Source organism: Halictus rubicundus, chromosome 15 (genome assembly GCF_050948215.1).
Source record: "Halictus rubicundus isolate RS-2024b chromosome 15, iyHalRubi1_principal, whole genome shotgun sequence".
NCBI lineage: Eukaryota > Metazoa > Arthropoda > Insecta > Hymenoptera > Halictidae > Halictus > Halictus rubicundus.
The window spans coordinates 3,587,579-3,604,479 of NC_135163.1; the positions used below are offsets into that span (position 1 = coordinate 3,587,579).

Consider the following 16,901-nt stretch of genomic DNA (forward strand, 5'->3'; position numbering starts at 1 on the left):
ACGAAAAATTGTTATTCGTTTTTTCCGACTTATTTTTACATGTAGAATCATCCCCTGCCCGGTTGTACCACCCGTCCGGCCTCACCCTGTATATCTACATTTTTTAGATATTGTATAACATTCAATCTAATAGCGTACATTGTCTCTATGGAGTAGCATTAAATATCGATTGAGAATTTTATTCTCCCCGCGAAATTGAAACGATGCAAAGTACGACGTGGAACGTTCATAGTTGCATGAAAATGTACTGGAATTCTCTTTGAACCTCGAAATTTCATCCTAATGTCCGACATTACTATAGGATCGCTCCACAGTGCAGAGTGCGTAGCGTCAATTTTTTGCTGTATCTATATTTTTGTACGTGTACATACATACATATATACACGTGTGTATGCAACTGCACCGGTCTCCTATAAGCCAACCACCCATTCTCCCTTTCTCTCTCCACACTCGACTGTTCAATTTTCATTTCCCGTCAGAGCAGCGAGTTGAGCGATTTTCATTTAATTTCCGTTCGCCAGACGGCACACGCGGTCCAATCGAGGGGAAGGGTCTTTTAGCTGTGCATCCAGATAACCTAACTGCCTCTTCAGTCTTAAAACCTGAGGCCACAGTTCTATATTAATATTGATACCATCTAACTATCGGTCCGCGTGCCCTGCGAATTGAAACGAAATACTGTGGCTACTCGATTCATGTCCAAAACGCGGGTGTCGCCAGGGACATATATCGGCCAGGAGGTTCTTTGATCCACGCCGAACGTAGAAAAGGACAGCGAAGCTCTAGAGGCCTCGGTTCACGGGTCACACCTCGCGGCAGTGGGGATAGTTCTGGGATTTTTATCGGCTAGGCATTTGCGACATATATCAAGAAAAGACTGTACTTGTAACGCGAAGTAGGGGGTGTAGATACCTACAAGTTCCTCTGTGCTATCTTCTCGTGGACGAGGAATACTTGTACAGTGTTTACTCTGTGTTACAGTGATTTCTCTATATATGTCGCCAAGGCCTGGATGATAAACGTCGTGGAATTATCTCCACTTGCGTGGTGTATACCTCGTGAGGGATCTCGAAGCACGAGAGGCCTCGGAGTGTAAACATAATGGTATGTCTCCTCGCTAATTGCAAATACAGTGTTTACTCGATATATGTCCAAAACACGGATCTGGCTAGGGACAAATATCGGTCAGGAGATACTGTTCTTTGATAAGGACTCGGTTCATGGTCCCTTTAGGGGCATAGCCCGGGGAAGTGGGGATAGTTCTCGGACCTTTATCGGCAAAATATTTGCGACATATATCGAGTAAAGGCTGTATTTATATGTACTTTAAAAATGCAGAATGGAAAGTTTTAAGACACGTTCCAAACTAATTTGTTCACTTGTTTCTATGGGACTTCACTATTTATCTCCGGTTTTATTTATTTGTCTTCGTGCGGTAAATGTCCGGGGAGTTCTTGGTATTTCTGCTTACACTTTTATTTCTCTTATTGCGAGTGAACGTATTCTCGCCGGTGGGAATAATAATCATTTCGATGTTTCTTATGAGCGATACGGCTCTATCGTTGTGCGATTAATTCGTTCGTATTGTTTGCTACTCGGATATTGTTTCATTCGCTAAGATGTTTGTTATTCGAAAGTATCGAGTCAGGTTAAAGAAAACGCGTCCAACCGGTTGTCTCTCGAAACGAACCGTTCCCGTGGAACAACTCGGCAAGAACAAACATCAAAGTGGAACACGGACAAAGCAAAGTTTCATCTAATGTTGTTCAATAGATTGCCGCGATACACACGCTCGGTACATCCGACTCGATTGCCCCGAAAGTTTCAATCTATTTTCGAAATTGCTTCTTTCGCCTTATCAATTCAATCGGCGCGACTGCGTCGCGCTGACATTCCCTCGAAATAGTTATGCTGATGTACTCGACAACGATTGCTGTTTATTTAAAGGAAAAATTATGTCGTTGAAACTTCGATCATTCTGCAACACTCGAATCGCTGTTTTCGTTTCGTACTGTCTAAATTGATGGAAAAGTTACGACGTTCAGTAATAGTATACGCATAGACCGAAACAATGTTAGGTTCACTCTACTGCTGTGACATATATACATGTTTATGTAATATTTCGGTTAAACTTCACCCGAGGAAACCAGAAATTTTTAACTTTTCTTTGCGCAATCCCGTAGATTTTGGCGAGAAAATTCCGAAAATCCAAGTTTCAATCCTAGGAGATCAGCAGTTCAAGAGTTATGCGTTTTTAAACTTGAGTGATTTTCGGGAATATTGATTCCTAAAATTCTTCTGGAATGATTATTTAAAGGAACATTATTGTGCTTCTTTCACACGCAGTCATTAAAAATGTTGACGAGTTACTAAAAAATCTGGAAAACATCAAAATAGTTTACTTGCTCCAAATCAAAATTGAAAAGTCCGAACTAGGGGCAGTAATTACTTCTTTAAACTGCATGCGTGTAGACTGAATAAAAACAAGGTAACTGTTAAGCTAACTGTAGATTAATTGGGTTCGAGACTCTGCAGGTGAAATGATCAGAGAACGCTTTAGTGTCCTGATTTCTGAACCGAGAGTGATTCTCGCAAACTTGAAAATGTGACGCAACGTGAAAGGACACTTACAGTTCCAGCTCCAGGATTGCCGATCTTACAAGGTAAATTGGCAGTACTTCTGCTCTGGGCGAGGATTTCCGTTGTGGGGATCTTGTTGACATCTTCGCCTTTATGGAGGGAGACTTTTAATGGCACCACTTCGTTGTTGGCGCCTAAAGATTGCTGGTGCTCCGCCTGGCTCCCTATAAAACGAACGTAAACCGATATACATACTACTCGAAACGATGCGCGCTGTTGCACTAGGAGTGCCATGAACATGTGACATTTTTCACCATTGCGCGAAACACGAAGAAAACATGTAGATGAAGAAACGAGTGAAAATATCCTCGAATCGAATGCCGGTCGTTGAACATTCGACAGTTCTACAGTAAATCGATAGCAAACATTTGAGAAATATTTTCATCTAAACGTGTTTAAAAAAAAGAAATTAAGATGAAGTAAATTTTCTCGGATTTTTTTGGTATGAAAATAAAATTTTTTCAGCAATGAATTCTGTACTGCAGCACGTTATTGCACTCACAAAATTGTTTATGAAGAACAGATAAAATAAATATAAATCTGCTTTCCGGGCTGACGGTCTCAGAAAATTGTGGATGAGATGGAAATATATTAAATTTTTCTAAATCGTCCACTTCTGCAGTGCTCTGAGGATTTTAATATGCTTTAATAAAACTTCAAAGATATTCTCGTCAGGTTTAACATCTGCGACATTCGACTCTTTAAGGTTCATGGTCTCAGTTTATGTAGATTTAAATGATCAGCGATCATTCGCTTTGACTTCAGTTGGAGTTCAACCAAATAACTATCTGCGAATCCTGCTAGTAAACAGTTCACCTTATCTAAATAGGAATTCAGGATTGCTGGCTCAAGACTTCGAGGCAAGGACAGAGAGATAGTCTGCGACTTCTATTTATCACGGAGAGTAGCAGTACCAGTAGAAATTATACGGGGTGTCCCACCTATACTCAGCATTTTAAATATTGTTCTCGGTGATACACAACAATGGCACAGTACAAAATTGTTTGGTTCAAACGGGCGAATATTGTGGTAGCCAATAAAATGTTCCCAAGTTCATTGTTTTCGAGATACCAAGGTATATTTTGGTCATCGTGCTGTGACCTTCGCGTGACCTTGAAAAACAAAAGCAGTTCACAAAAGTTGGACAACCGATGCAAACACTGAAGAAAATTCTGTTATTTTTCTCTATTGATTGCCAAACTTTTGTGGATTTTTCGTAATTCAAGGTCACGCGAAGGTCATGGTGTTATATGTCGTTGAACTCGTCTTGACCCCAGTTGTGTCATGTCTCATATCCCGAAACAAATGAACTTGACAAAATATTTCGGTTACTAAAATATCTGTCCCCTTGAAAAACATTTTTTTCGGGAGGTATGTAAGATGCTCAACTTAGATGGTGCATCCTGTGAATATGGCGAGTGTTGATTTTTATAATAGTGTTGATTTTTATTTTGAGTACGCAACACTGTAAAACTGCTGTGACACAGTTTCATAAGACGAAAACAATTAAAAACAAGAAGGTTTTGGATTATTATTCTTTGGCTGAGGGGGTCGATCCCACTATAGGGGATTTAAATGTTTCGCAACAGTTTTAAACAGTTCTCTTTCGGAACCGCTTCAAGCTCAGTTTAGGAGTTTTTTGCACCCGGAATGCCCACTCATCATCGCATCGCGGCAGAGTTTTCTATTAGCAGAGATAAATTTCCGCGAAAATCCAGAGTCTTGAAGAAGGATCGTGGGAGAGCTGGCCGGGGCGGAAGCTGGCCGGCTTTAGGGCCTAAACGCAGCCACGATCGGAGATTAAGCAACGAGGTTTTCACGAGGGCTCGGCTGGCGAAGGGCACAATAATGTCGAGGGCCGAGGCAATGGCCCAGACAGGATTTTCCTCTCCCCTCGAGATTAATGCAACCCCGTACCAACGATAACGCATAACCCGACCGCGGCCGTAAGTGGCTTAAATGAATAACTTAGTCACGACAATTACGCGGCTTTGCCCTGCGTTTGCTGCGCCCAAGCTGTTACAAATCTACTAGGCTCACGTGGGAAATTCACTTCGAAAACACTTACTCCCGCTGTGCACTCCCCCTGTCTACCATTGCAAACCGTGGCTCCCGGCCGCCTTTAATATCGAATCCATTCGCGTTTCACGCTGTACGGGCATTTTTGCCCGGAAATGTGGGTCACGATCCGTTTCATCGGATTCGTCACCATTCGACGGAACGTTGGGGCACATAGCAATACTTGAAGATATGCTGGTCTAGGGTAGCGATGGGCAGCGTCGAATGCTTTTCTAATTGAAATACCTGTAAAATACAGTGACTTCTCTATATATGTCGCCAACGCCTGGATGATAAACGTCGTGGAATTATCCCCACCACCGCGGACGCTGAGGAGTGTGAGATCGCGTGGATAAAAAAATACGAGAAAAATGGTTACATAAAACACATCTTACAAAGTACAGTGTTTACTCTATATATGTCCCAAATGTCTAACCGATAAAAGTCCCGGAACTATTCCCACTGCTGCTAGTGAGGGTCAATGAACCGAGGCCTCAAGAGCTTTGCTGTCCTTTTCTACGTTCAGTGTGGATCAAAGTATCTCCTGACCGATATATGTCCATAGCTAGACCCGTGTTTCGGACATACATCGAGTAAACGCTGTACAGTGATGTCCCTATACCGGGTGAACCAAGAATCGTGACCAGTAGAGATTACTCTGTTATTACCAGTCCGATGGAAAATGTTTTTATCAGATATAGCATGGTTTCAAGAGAGCTTTCACGTGGTTATAGCAATATTTTTGTCAATTACTTTCTGCATGATTTTTCAAGGTCACCTTCAACTTTTCTAAATACATCTATAATTCTTTTCACGCATATCTGTTATAGGATTTCAAGACGGTAAGTATCATAACGTAACATTTACCTTAATTTAAGCGACGTTCAAAATGGTGTGCGTCAGCTGCAATGACGAATGCAGGCGAATAAAAGAGTGCTTTGCACATTCTATGACCTTTGCACTGGTAGGCGACCATGCATCTACAATTCTCTGTCGCATATCTTCCGGCGCTGGAGGACTGCTAATAACAGAGTCACTGGTCACGATTCGTGGTTCACTCTGTATATGTCGCCAAGGCCTGGATGATAAACGTCGCGGAATAATCCCCACCACCGCGAGGTATACCCCGCGAAGCTCGAGAGGCCTCGGACGCCGAGGAGTGTGAACATAACACGGGTGGGTATGTCTCCCGGACGATATATGTCGCTGGCAAGACCCGCGTGGTTGACATATATCGAGAATCCACCGTAACTCGCAAAACGCAGCGTCGCGATATAACGAGGGAGCGGCTGCTTATCCCGTGTGTACAATGAAAACGGCGGCAATTAGCTCTCGTTACCGTGGCCCGACGGTTCGTTAAACCTGACCCGCTTCCGCGTGGCCGCGGGATCGTCCCGCTCGCGGGGATCTAACGCCGGACGAGAAATCTCGTCACGCGGTGATCGCACGCGAACGAGGAAACGACGATCGTGCACGCGATCATAGATCGACCGGGCGGAGGCCCTGGCCGTGCCGGTTTTCTTCGAGGATGACCGAACACAGAGCCGGCTTCGTTCTTTCTTCCGACAGCTCGGCCTAGATACCGCAGCCTGACCGCAGGAAGCCTCCGCGATTTATTGCGTTTTTATTGGCACCGTCGCGCACGGTTCGCCAACTATAATTTCCTCCGACCCTGCCCACCAGAACCCTTGCTAATTGAAAAGTACACCGGCGGAAGTCTCTCCCACGGTTTACACGCGGCCCTTATCGATCCCTCGTTCGAACGATGCATTCCGCGCAATGGGAACTTTAACCCTTCGCCGACCAGATATATGCCCACGGTACTTTTCAGTGCATCGATTTGTCCGCGTATTATTTGGTTCTCCAACGTGTTCGTTTCCTTTCCGATTAAGTGGAGAAGATCCTGTAAACGGGTCATTTCTTTATCAATTTTTAGGAATTTTTTAACGTTAACTTCGGTTTTCTGGTTTCTTTCGATTTCGACAGCGAGATACAGTGTCGCCAGACGAGGGGAGCACGAATCCAGGGGAAAAAGTTACCCTCTCTCTCTTCCAGTATCGGTGAATGCACGACAAAGACGGAACGCGTCACGTGACCGGGCCGCGGCGGAAGAGAGGGGGAATAGCGGCGGTGGAAGGGGAAGTTAGAGTGGGGGGACAAGTCTTGATCTGGCGACACTGAATAGAGTGCGTCTCAAATACTATGAGAGAGCGCACAGTATGAAACAGAAGTTAATTGACGCGCCAATTAACGCGCGTTGGCGTCGCCAATTAACTCATTCAATTCTTCAGTTTTTTCCATAATTCTAGTAAACCATGTTCCACGAATTTTCGATTTTATGTATATTTATGTATACCCCTGTGCAAAGTAAAAATTGTCCAAGTGGGACCTGGACGTTTTTGTGAAATGTAATTAAAATTTTTGCATTTTCTTGTGTAATTAACATCTTTAGTACGATATTTACGACGAACTAATTTGACTGGTGTGAAAGTAGTTTTTATAAAATGCAGTGAAAAGTTGACATAACCTAAATGCTTGATGTCAGGTTTGGGTACATAAAAACTATAGTTATAGGTGCTCCGAAGTGTATGCGGCGTATGTATAATGTGTACGCGTAAATTATATCTACATTGTGGGTACTCCTGCTGATAAGCATTAAGATGCCTGTTATGTATAAAGAAACCATTATACCATAAAATATTCCATATAATTACGTACTTTGCGCTCTACCTAGTGCCTCGTAACAGTACAAAAGGTAATCTATTCAACCTCGATAGCCTACACGTAATGCTTACGCAAGACCTTCGATTCGATACTTCATAAATATTTCTCATGCCGTATATTAAACTGCATAGACAAAATAAAATAAAATCATCGACAGTTTTAATCCCACGCGATCGATATTACTAACATTCTGCTGGGTTCTACAACCCAAAATCAAAAGTTACTAAGTTATTAAAATCAAAAGTTTTTAGCCACTAAAAATGTCTGCGACTATAAGGCGTCACCAAAAATTGCTGTACCATTATTCAAAATAGTTTTGACATTATTAACCCTTAGTACTCGAATGGCGACTATAAGGCTCTACTAAGAATTGCAGTATTATTATTCAACATATTTTTTAAATTGTTAAATTTGTTTGTATTTAATAAATGACTAAACATTTCAGTATTGTACGAGTAAATTGCACCATTTTCGTATGTACAACATGAAAAAAATATATATATAGAAGGGAAATATTCTAGGTGGGAAGAAATGTTTCGTTTTGGAGTTAAAATAGCTTCGAGTGCAAAGGGTTAAAACAGCAACAAAAAATCTAAGAGCACCGTACACCATTTTCAACTCGTTAAGATCATTAAAGGAAGAAACAAATTTCTATCGAGCCCCTGTTCCCTATAATTGACGGAAACAACGTAGATTTTCCATAAAGATTCATAGTAATAAATTATCGCTAACAATATAACGGGCTCGGGGTACGTGTATAAATTGACTTCAATCAGAAACGCCGTGGTAAGCTGAGAATACCGAAGCGAGGATATCGGGGGAAAAGGGAGAATTGTTCTTATTTTGCATTAATGGTTGACGCACCGATACGCTCGCGGCGTCGCTTTGAAGATTGCAGTATCGTTCAGCGCGCCTCTATTTTCATTCGGTGTATTTCACTCGTTCTTTTTGCCATACTATGCCAACAAATCCGATTCGTGAGCGCTACCACTACCGCAACACAGCCTATACCAGAAATCCGCTCACCTCGTCTTTGTGAACGCTGCGATAAAAGGTTCGCAGTAGAGAGCGGATATTATACTACGTCCAATACTGACAGAATTGCCGCGGCATGAAAACGTGACGCATTTCAGGAAACACGGTAACGTATAATAAATATTAATACGGGGGCAGGCAACGAAGTGTGTACAGATCGTGACGAAGATGAAGGAATAATCCGAAAAAATTGATAAATGCAACAGCGAACGTAATCAAAGTAGGACTGCAGGTCACGTGATCCTCTTATCGAAGCAAAGCTCGCGTAGATCCGCAATGGCGGCCGTTGGGAACGAAAGATAACTGTTGGTCCTGCCGAGGGAAAGTTTCCCGCCGAAAATTGCAGGATCGGCCACAGAAAAAGTTTGTAAAATCCTGTTCTAGAACCGCTACATACCGAGACCACCTCCAAGCGCAGGACAAGCGGAAAAATGTTGGACGGGGATGACGACGTCCTTTAAAAAATTCCGTTCTCCGTCCCCGAACACAGAGGGGTCGTTCCGTCGGCCCGAGGTTCCGGGGGGCCGGGCCGAGTAAGCCGCTGAATAATTTCTACACCGTCAAAGTCGTTTTCCGGCCGCAACGCTGGTTCGTTCGACGGTGCTTAACAGACCGGTATTTTACACGGGGCCCGACGTGTCCTGCCGCGTTACGAGCTCTCTCGGGTGCGCGAAGCACCTTCTCGTTCGGCATTATCGTCTTTTTACGAGGTACATAGCGATAGCGGTTGCAAGCAGCGGCCGCGTGCTGCTTTGTTGCCTGCACGTGTGAACGGACAATGCGCTCCGTGCGCGATAAACCTGCCAGCTCCGTTCCGACGGCACTCGGGTAACCGGTAACCGGCAACCGGTAAATAACCACCTGACGACCAGATACTCTCGTCGATATCGATTTCAACGCGCTAAGACTTTCGAAATCACGCCGACCCACACCCCTCAAACTTTTGGCACCTATGACACAGTCGCTCTCGTAGGTAGATCACGAATTTTTTGCGTTTATGTAAAAATTGGGTAAAATATATAACAGTAAAAAATTAGAAAAATCTAAGAATATCGTCGTGTTGTCTTTAATGTATCATTGAGACAGAATATTTTTATTTTGCATTTTTATCTGTTATTTTTGCAATGATCCGCAGTCTGCCCATAAGCGATGACACTAAAAATTATTTTCTACAAATGGACCAAACGATTGCGTTATTTTTTCTGCCAAGCGCAGAAGGATTAGTTAACTGGTGTAATATATTTTATACAATATATAGTAAATATCAATATTCGATATACACTACATAACCAGTGTTAAGGATCAATACGACCGCAAGAGTTAACATCAATTTCTGCTCCTTCTCTTGTTCACGACTCAACGACAGTTCGGCGCTGTCACGTTCGTCGCCGAGTGAACCTCAGCTCTGATTCGCGTTTTTCGTTAATAACTCGAAAACAAAACGTTCCAGCGCGAAATGGCAAAGGAAAATAATGCTCAGAATTACCTCAGGAATCACCTCTTCATGGTTCTCGATACTTCTCGGGACACCCCGTCTAATTAGCCTGTACACTGTAACAGCGTACATCTAACACTTGAGTGTTTAAGTTACATTACGAATGTTTCGGACGAACGTTAATAAAACTGTTTACGGTTGAACGTCGTCGTTACCGAGGCGAGATAGCAGAGCAGAACAACCGCGCAAATTTGCCGGAACAGTTGCGGATAAGTTTCCTCGCGGCCGAGCTGAGAGTTTCAAGGAGGCGGCCCCGTCAGTCCGCCGGTCTTCTTCTTCCACGTTCAAAACGGCCAGCGATTATTCAAGTTTCGATTAAAAAAGTGTACACAAGTCTAACGAGGAAGCCCAGACGACGTTGAATCGCGGGGAACTTGGCGGCGAATCGCGGCTACCCGGCGAAATGAATTAATTAGCCATCAGCGGGCCCGGGAAACTCTTAAATTACACTTCGGACAGTTTGTACGTGGAAATTAACGGGGAATTGAAAACGCCGGAGCGGAAGACTCATACACGGTCGACGGGTTTCCTCAATCTAATTACTTACAGTGTTCGCAGACCCGTTCTTCAATTATCAAACGCAATAAAATGATGATTTTATTAATGATCGGAATCGTTTCCTCCCTGCGCCCAATCTTCCAATTTATTTGGTTGGTGGGTTTCGTCGAAACCCGAAGGCCTTCCCTATTAAGGTTGCGAAGTATGTTAAACACTTCGACCATGCCTTTACGAAGGGAACTTCTTTTATAAAACCCTATAACAAAATGCCTAACGTCTTAGATCGTCGAAGGAGAATGCTACTTTCACTCCAGACACCTTAAAAATAATTTCAGAATAATTTAGAATAATGAAGAAGAGAAGAGAATGCTACTTTCACTCTAGACAATCTAAGAATAATTTAGAATAATTTAGAATGTTTAGAATAATTTTATTAATGTGCAAAATCGTCCTTTCGAACACGATTAATACTAGACGACTTCGAGAACGTTCAACTTCTCGAATGGCAATGGATGACCTTGAATGACCTTCAAAGGTCAACGTATTATAGATCATACAATTCGTCTCGCAATCGGCTATATATCCAGCTAAATAAAAACACAAAGTTCCATTTGAAATGAAACAAGAATCATTCTGAAATCTTAGAGTTAAGCTTGTTAAATAAGATTTGTTATGGGATGTTCGCCTTGAAACTAACTTTGACCGTAAGCACTTTCTTTTCTATAACAGTTTCGAAGAAAATTGTGCGGTGCACCTCAAGCAGGACACTTTGTATCGGAATGACACGCGATGAATATTTCAAGCTAAGTTGATCGTCAATTTTATGCATCCATAGTATAGAGAACCTCGTAAACTTTAGTGCAAGTTAAAATGTCGATTTCACCGATTCCTCGGTTTCACGTAACACTAAACCCGTCGAGCACTAAAACTGACTTTCGCGTGTATTGCCTTACACACATGGCAAGATCGAATTAAATATTGCACTTATAATATCTGCTTTAATAATAAAATTTATTCAATCTCTCCCCAAGGAAGCAACTCTATGTTTTCTCACATTTCAATGTTCTCACAGTTTCGTCACAAATGCATAAAATCCGCAGTCAATTGATAACATTTCTAAACATTCTTTCAAATTTGTTGTGAGCCCTTTAAACGTCAACCTAACAGGAACGCGACGTCTGTAAATAATTCGCCAGGAGTGCGCGCTCGTCAAGATCAACACCGCAGCAACAAAGGAAGCTGTTAACAGACACGAAGCTGCGAAATTCAGTTTATCGAACCGCCATCGAGTGCGTTGACGACAACGTTCCAGACGTTACTGTGGCAGTATCCCAGCCCGTAACGTTTTACGGCCCTTAAGTCTTCGGCAGAGCTTTCCCGGTTAACTCACTTGGCGGGGCATACGCTTAAGCCGTTTGAGAACAAGGAGTTTGCGCGCGAAACAAGACGATCATCGAGAGACGCGCAATTTTCCGACTTAAGCGCGAGTTGAGGAGCAACCAGGTCCCGTGAATACCCTCGAGGAAAAACAAGACAGGTAGCGATGGACGAGTAACCCTTCGGCGGTAAATTGTTTACTCTGATTACGAAGTATTGCGCTAGGATCTTTCTAAAATTCTGTGAACATTTTCTCAGACGCGCCTCAAACTACACAATTTAAGACTAAAAGTTCCAAAGAAGTTGGCAGAAACTTGGCACAGTGTTTACCTCTATATATGTCCCAAATGCCTAGGCGATAAAAGTCCCAGAACTATCCCCATTGCCGCGGGGTATACCCCGTGAGCCTTTTATCAAAAAGGCCTTTATCAAAGAACAGTATCTCCTGGCCGATACATGTCACTGGCCAGACCCGTGTTTTGGACATGTATCGAGTAAACACTGTATTTACAATTAGCGAGGAGACATACCAATGTTACGTTTACACTCCGAGGGGAATACCCCGTGGTAGTGGGGCTAATTCCGCGACGTTTATCATCCAGGCCTCGGCGACATGTATAGAGAAATCACTGTGGTCCCTTCGAAATTATACACTTTGCACCGAGCACTCTGACGGCGCAGTACACGACACGAAAATAGGGTGACGATTGAAGGCATATTTGAACTCTGGTCATTTTGCAAGCATAAATGCCAAGGCCGTCGTACCTCGGTTTTTCCATAGAGTCATTATCTGAGTACTCAATCAAACAACACACAGGTCACGGACACACACATACCATCCATAGAAAAATTAATTTTTGAGGCTTCGGCCACGTTTCCGCGATTTCAGACCCCCATGTAGCGACTCGAAAATTGAATTCCCGAGTCAGCGGGGCGGTGGTCGAAAATGAATTTCGGCCAATTTTCCCGACAATTGGAAATCGTAAAATGTCCGAGTAATTGAGATTGGTCGGCGTTCGGTTAAACGTTCAATTAGGGACGACTATCTTAAGGCGGACGCGGCGAACGACGCTTGTACGTCGTCGTCGACGACGACGACGGCGACGGCGATTCATGCGGGAGGGAACGCGTCAAGGGTCATCGATCGACGATGACGGTGACGAATTCGAGGATTTCTGTGACGGCGCCGGACGCGAATTTATTTGCGAAATGAACTGTGCTGGCGACGGTAATGACTCCAATCGAGGAACGAATGGTTTATGGCCGTCGGAAAGTTTCCAGCGGCGCTAACGAGCCGAAAGTTTGTGCGGTCTTCAAGAACACGATAACCGGATATTACTTGTCAGCCATCAACTGGCACAGTGAATTAAGTGTTTTCTGTGTCAGCACGAAAATGACTCGGTGAAACGCGAACACGGAAGTACTCTGTGGACGCACACGCAGACACACACACACACACACACATACATGTACACGCGGACTGCGTTCCCTCGACTGTGATTGCGGATGGACGTGCCACCGATTTCTGACAAAATTGTTAACTACTCTCCCCGCAGTCCTTTTCACTTAATGTATAGTCACCCAACCCGATGCTCCCTTTTATTACGCGTTACGTAGCTCGTTTCGGCAACGCTCTGTAATTATTCACTAGAGATTTAACGAGACATTAAGTTGATTTTACGATTAGGAAATTGTCCTTCGCACCGGAGCTACCGACGATATTTAAAACGCTGCTGCTTTCTCACTTTGTAATGGTTCTGCACTCATTTTTCCCATTACAGTGAATTCTCGATATATGTCAACAACACGGGTCATGTATCGTACAGGAGACGTGCCTGAGCTGTGTTATGTTTACACTACTCGGCGTCCGAGGCCTCTCGAGCTTCGCGGCCCCTCACGAGGTATACCCTGTGGTAGTGGGGATAATTCCGCGACGTTTATCATCCAGGCCACGGCGACATATACAGAGAAATCACTCTATTACACAGGGTATTATTGTACTTTTTTGAAAGAGGTGATTCCCGAGGTTATTTTCAAGTAACTTTTTCCTTTGCGAAAATGTTCTCCGCGGCTCTGTTAAGGAGTTATTAACGAAAAACACGGACCAATCAGAGCGTGGACGAATTCAGGCGACAGGTATCCCGCAGAGCGTGCCGTTTTTCGTTGATAACTAGTATAATATTTTTTGAAAAACCTGTATATGCGGACCGATTTTATATGGTGACCACACTTTTGGATAAAATAGAGTGTTAACCATAAATTGCTTCGTAATGGCAAACACCATGTCGCGTTTAGTCTATCTAACTTTCTGTGTTTTTTTTTTTTTGGGGACACCCTGTATCAGAAGTGTTTAAGGGTTGTCCTACTAAGGACTGTATAACGTGTACTATACAATGTAATAAACACAGTATTTTCAACAATACAACTTTCCAAACAATGGTATTGTTACTCATTCCTAACAAATCGGCTTTGTGTTTTCAACATCCATAAAACTCTATACATGTCGCGTCGAAGTTGCATTTGGCATAAAAATATGGTTCGAAACGTTTCTAACTTTTAATTGACCGGGGAGGCAGAAGCAAAATTCCACGAATTTTGTAATGTTTTTAAACGATATATATTTGTCCGCGAAATATTAAAAAGTTCAACCTTCTGTGGACCGTTCGCCGCACGTCGGTACTCAAAGTACCATTTTAATTGATAAAATAATAATTCCAACTCCATTGATTAAAAACTTGCCATTCGAGAAAAGAAAATTAATCCAACAGAAATAGTAAATTAAATTTATCGCAAAATTCAGTTCGCCAGAGCCCTAGCCGAGCTTAACCTCTTCGAAAGGGCCCACTGCACATAGCTTTCGTCCAACAAGGACCTAATACAACACTGACATTGATCTAACTCCACTCCTAATAGTTACGTTTACTTAACGTGATGTTTCCCTTTATCACGGATTACATCGCAAACTTCGATGACGCTTATCCAGCGATTATATCCCGCCGTGTAAACTATTTTCTCATGCTAATGACGAAGGTGGCAAATGATTCTCTACTCACCGGTGAGATGAAACTGTATTTCCAGGAAAATGCTCGCTAGGATCAGCAGCGTTCTCATGGTGACAATTAATTTTATAACGTCGTTGTTTCAGACGTTCATCGTAGGTATCTGTAACAGAGAGAAATGAGTCGGGTCAGAAATTTTCCGAGTAGATTCTAAGGTAGAACTCACTTGCACAATCACATCTGCATAATGAAAATAATTTTGATTCATCCAACAGAAACATCAATTAATAATAGTAAAGTGAATTCCCGATATATGTCAACAACACGGGTCTTGCCAGCGACATATATCGTCCAGGAGACATATCCGAGCCGTGTTATGTTTACACTCCTCAGTGAGTATAATTACTCATGGTCGTTGAAGGTCTCGGACAAGCAAAGAGGAGCCAGCGAACTTCCAGAGAAGTACAGTGAATTCTCGATATATGTCAACAACACGGGTCAAGCCAGCGACAAATATCGTCCAGGAGACATACCCGATGCGATGCTACACCCACGATTATACTTCCTTTCATTAGGACCTCAGTGAGTATAATTACTCAAGGTCGTTGAAGGTCACAGGCACGCAAAGAGGAGTCAGCGAACTTCCAGAGAAGTACAGTGAATTCTCGATATATATCAACAACATACCAGCGTCGTGTATCGTACAGATGTGCCCGACCTGTGTTATGTTTATACTACTCGGCGTCCGAGGCCTCACGGGGTATACCCCGCGGTAGTGGGAATAATTCCGCGACGTTTATCATCCAGGCGTTGGCGACATGTATAGAGAATTCACTGTACCTCGTTCATTTTATTTAACTGACATAATATTCGTGACGAACACCACAAAACTGAGTTCTGCCAATATACTATCTTTATAACTAACATTATCGTGGAGAAAAAAAGTGAACGGTGCTGGTATTTTGTTGCTGCAGTGTATTTGACATGTTTGTTTGAAGTCAAACGATGTTGATTTACGAGACCACGAAATCCAATAAAAGTTAATAACGTCGACACCGTGAGATACGCTGGCACAGAATTCCCTCTTTCTTCTCCCAGCGTCCACGTCAGTGTTCAAGTCCCTTGCAATCGATATCGGTCTAAGCAGAGGGGTTTGCGATCTCTAGACCCTTAGCCGCTGGAAGCCTCAAGATTTCGACACAAGTGGCCTACCTTTGTCAAGTATTTTCGACGGGAGGCACGGGGAGGGAAAAATAGATCGCAGAAAGTATCCATTGACAAGGAATTCTGGGCGTGCTCCACCGAGGTCCGCGGATTCGTCGAGTTCCAAACATTTTTGTTATTCAACGAGAGGCTTCTTGACGTTGAAGGGCCGCGTAATCTTGTTTCACGAATATTTAACAATTTCTCTGTTCTTTGTGGTTCTACTTTTCCTCGTTTTCATCGACGAAAACACTGCTAAACGCGAACAATGGAGAAAAGACGACCTCGGATTTGAAACCAGTCCACTTTCTTTTTACTGAAATTCTACTTGTTGTAGTTTTGTACATTTTAAACGTTAATTAGAAATACATGTACAGTGTTTTCTTTATATATGTCGTCAAGGCCTGGATGATATACGTCGCGGAATTATCCCCACTACCGCGGGGTAGGGGTCACGCCACGCAAACACGTGGGTTTATTTCCTACTGAAACTGGAATCGTTCTTTCCTAATCGCTAATTTTGTTTTCACAAAGTGCCAACTCGGTACAGTGATTTCTCTATGTATGTCGCCAAGACCTGGATAATAAATGTCGCGGAATTATCCCCACTACCGCGGGGTAGGGGTCACGCTACGCAAACACCTGGATTTATTTCCCACTGAAACTGGAATCGTTCTTTTCTAATTGCTAACTTTGTTTTCACAAAGTTCCAACTCGGTACAGTGATTTCTCTATATATGTCGCCAAGACCTGGATAATAAATGTCGCGGAATTATCCCCACTACCGCGGGGTAGGGGTCACGCCACGCAAACACCTGGATTGATTTCCTACTGAAACTGGAATCGTTCTTTCCTAATCGCTAATTTTGTTT

The 16,901-nt window shown here is 43.1% G+C and overlaps 1 protein-coding gene across 2 annotated transcripts in view; it reads right to left on the minus strand.

The window, feature by feature from the left end:
* The window catches only part of LOC143361776 (zwei Ig domain protein zig-8), a 134,278-nt gene that overhangs the window by 32,176 nt on the left and 85,201 nt on the right, over nt 1-16,901 (minus strand). For both annotated transcript variants that reach the window (XM_076801407.1, XM_076801408.1), the window contains exons 3-4: nt 14,881-14,989; nt 2,632-2,804 (exon numbers count right to left, since the gene is read on the minus strand). In XM_076801407.1, the coding sequence (XP_076657522.1) occupies nt 2,632-2,804; nt 14,881-14,938 (231 nt within the window). In that variant the 5' untranslated portion in view covers nt 14,939-14,989. The remainder of the gene's footprint in view (nt 1-2,631; nt 2,805-14,880; nt 14,990-16,901) is intronic.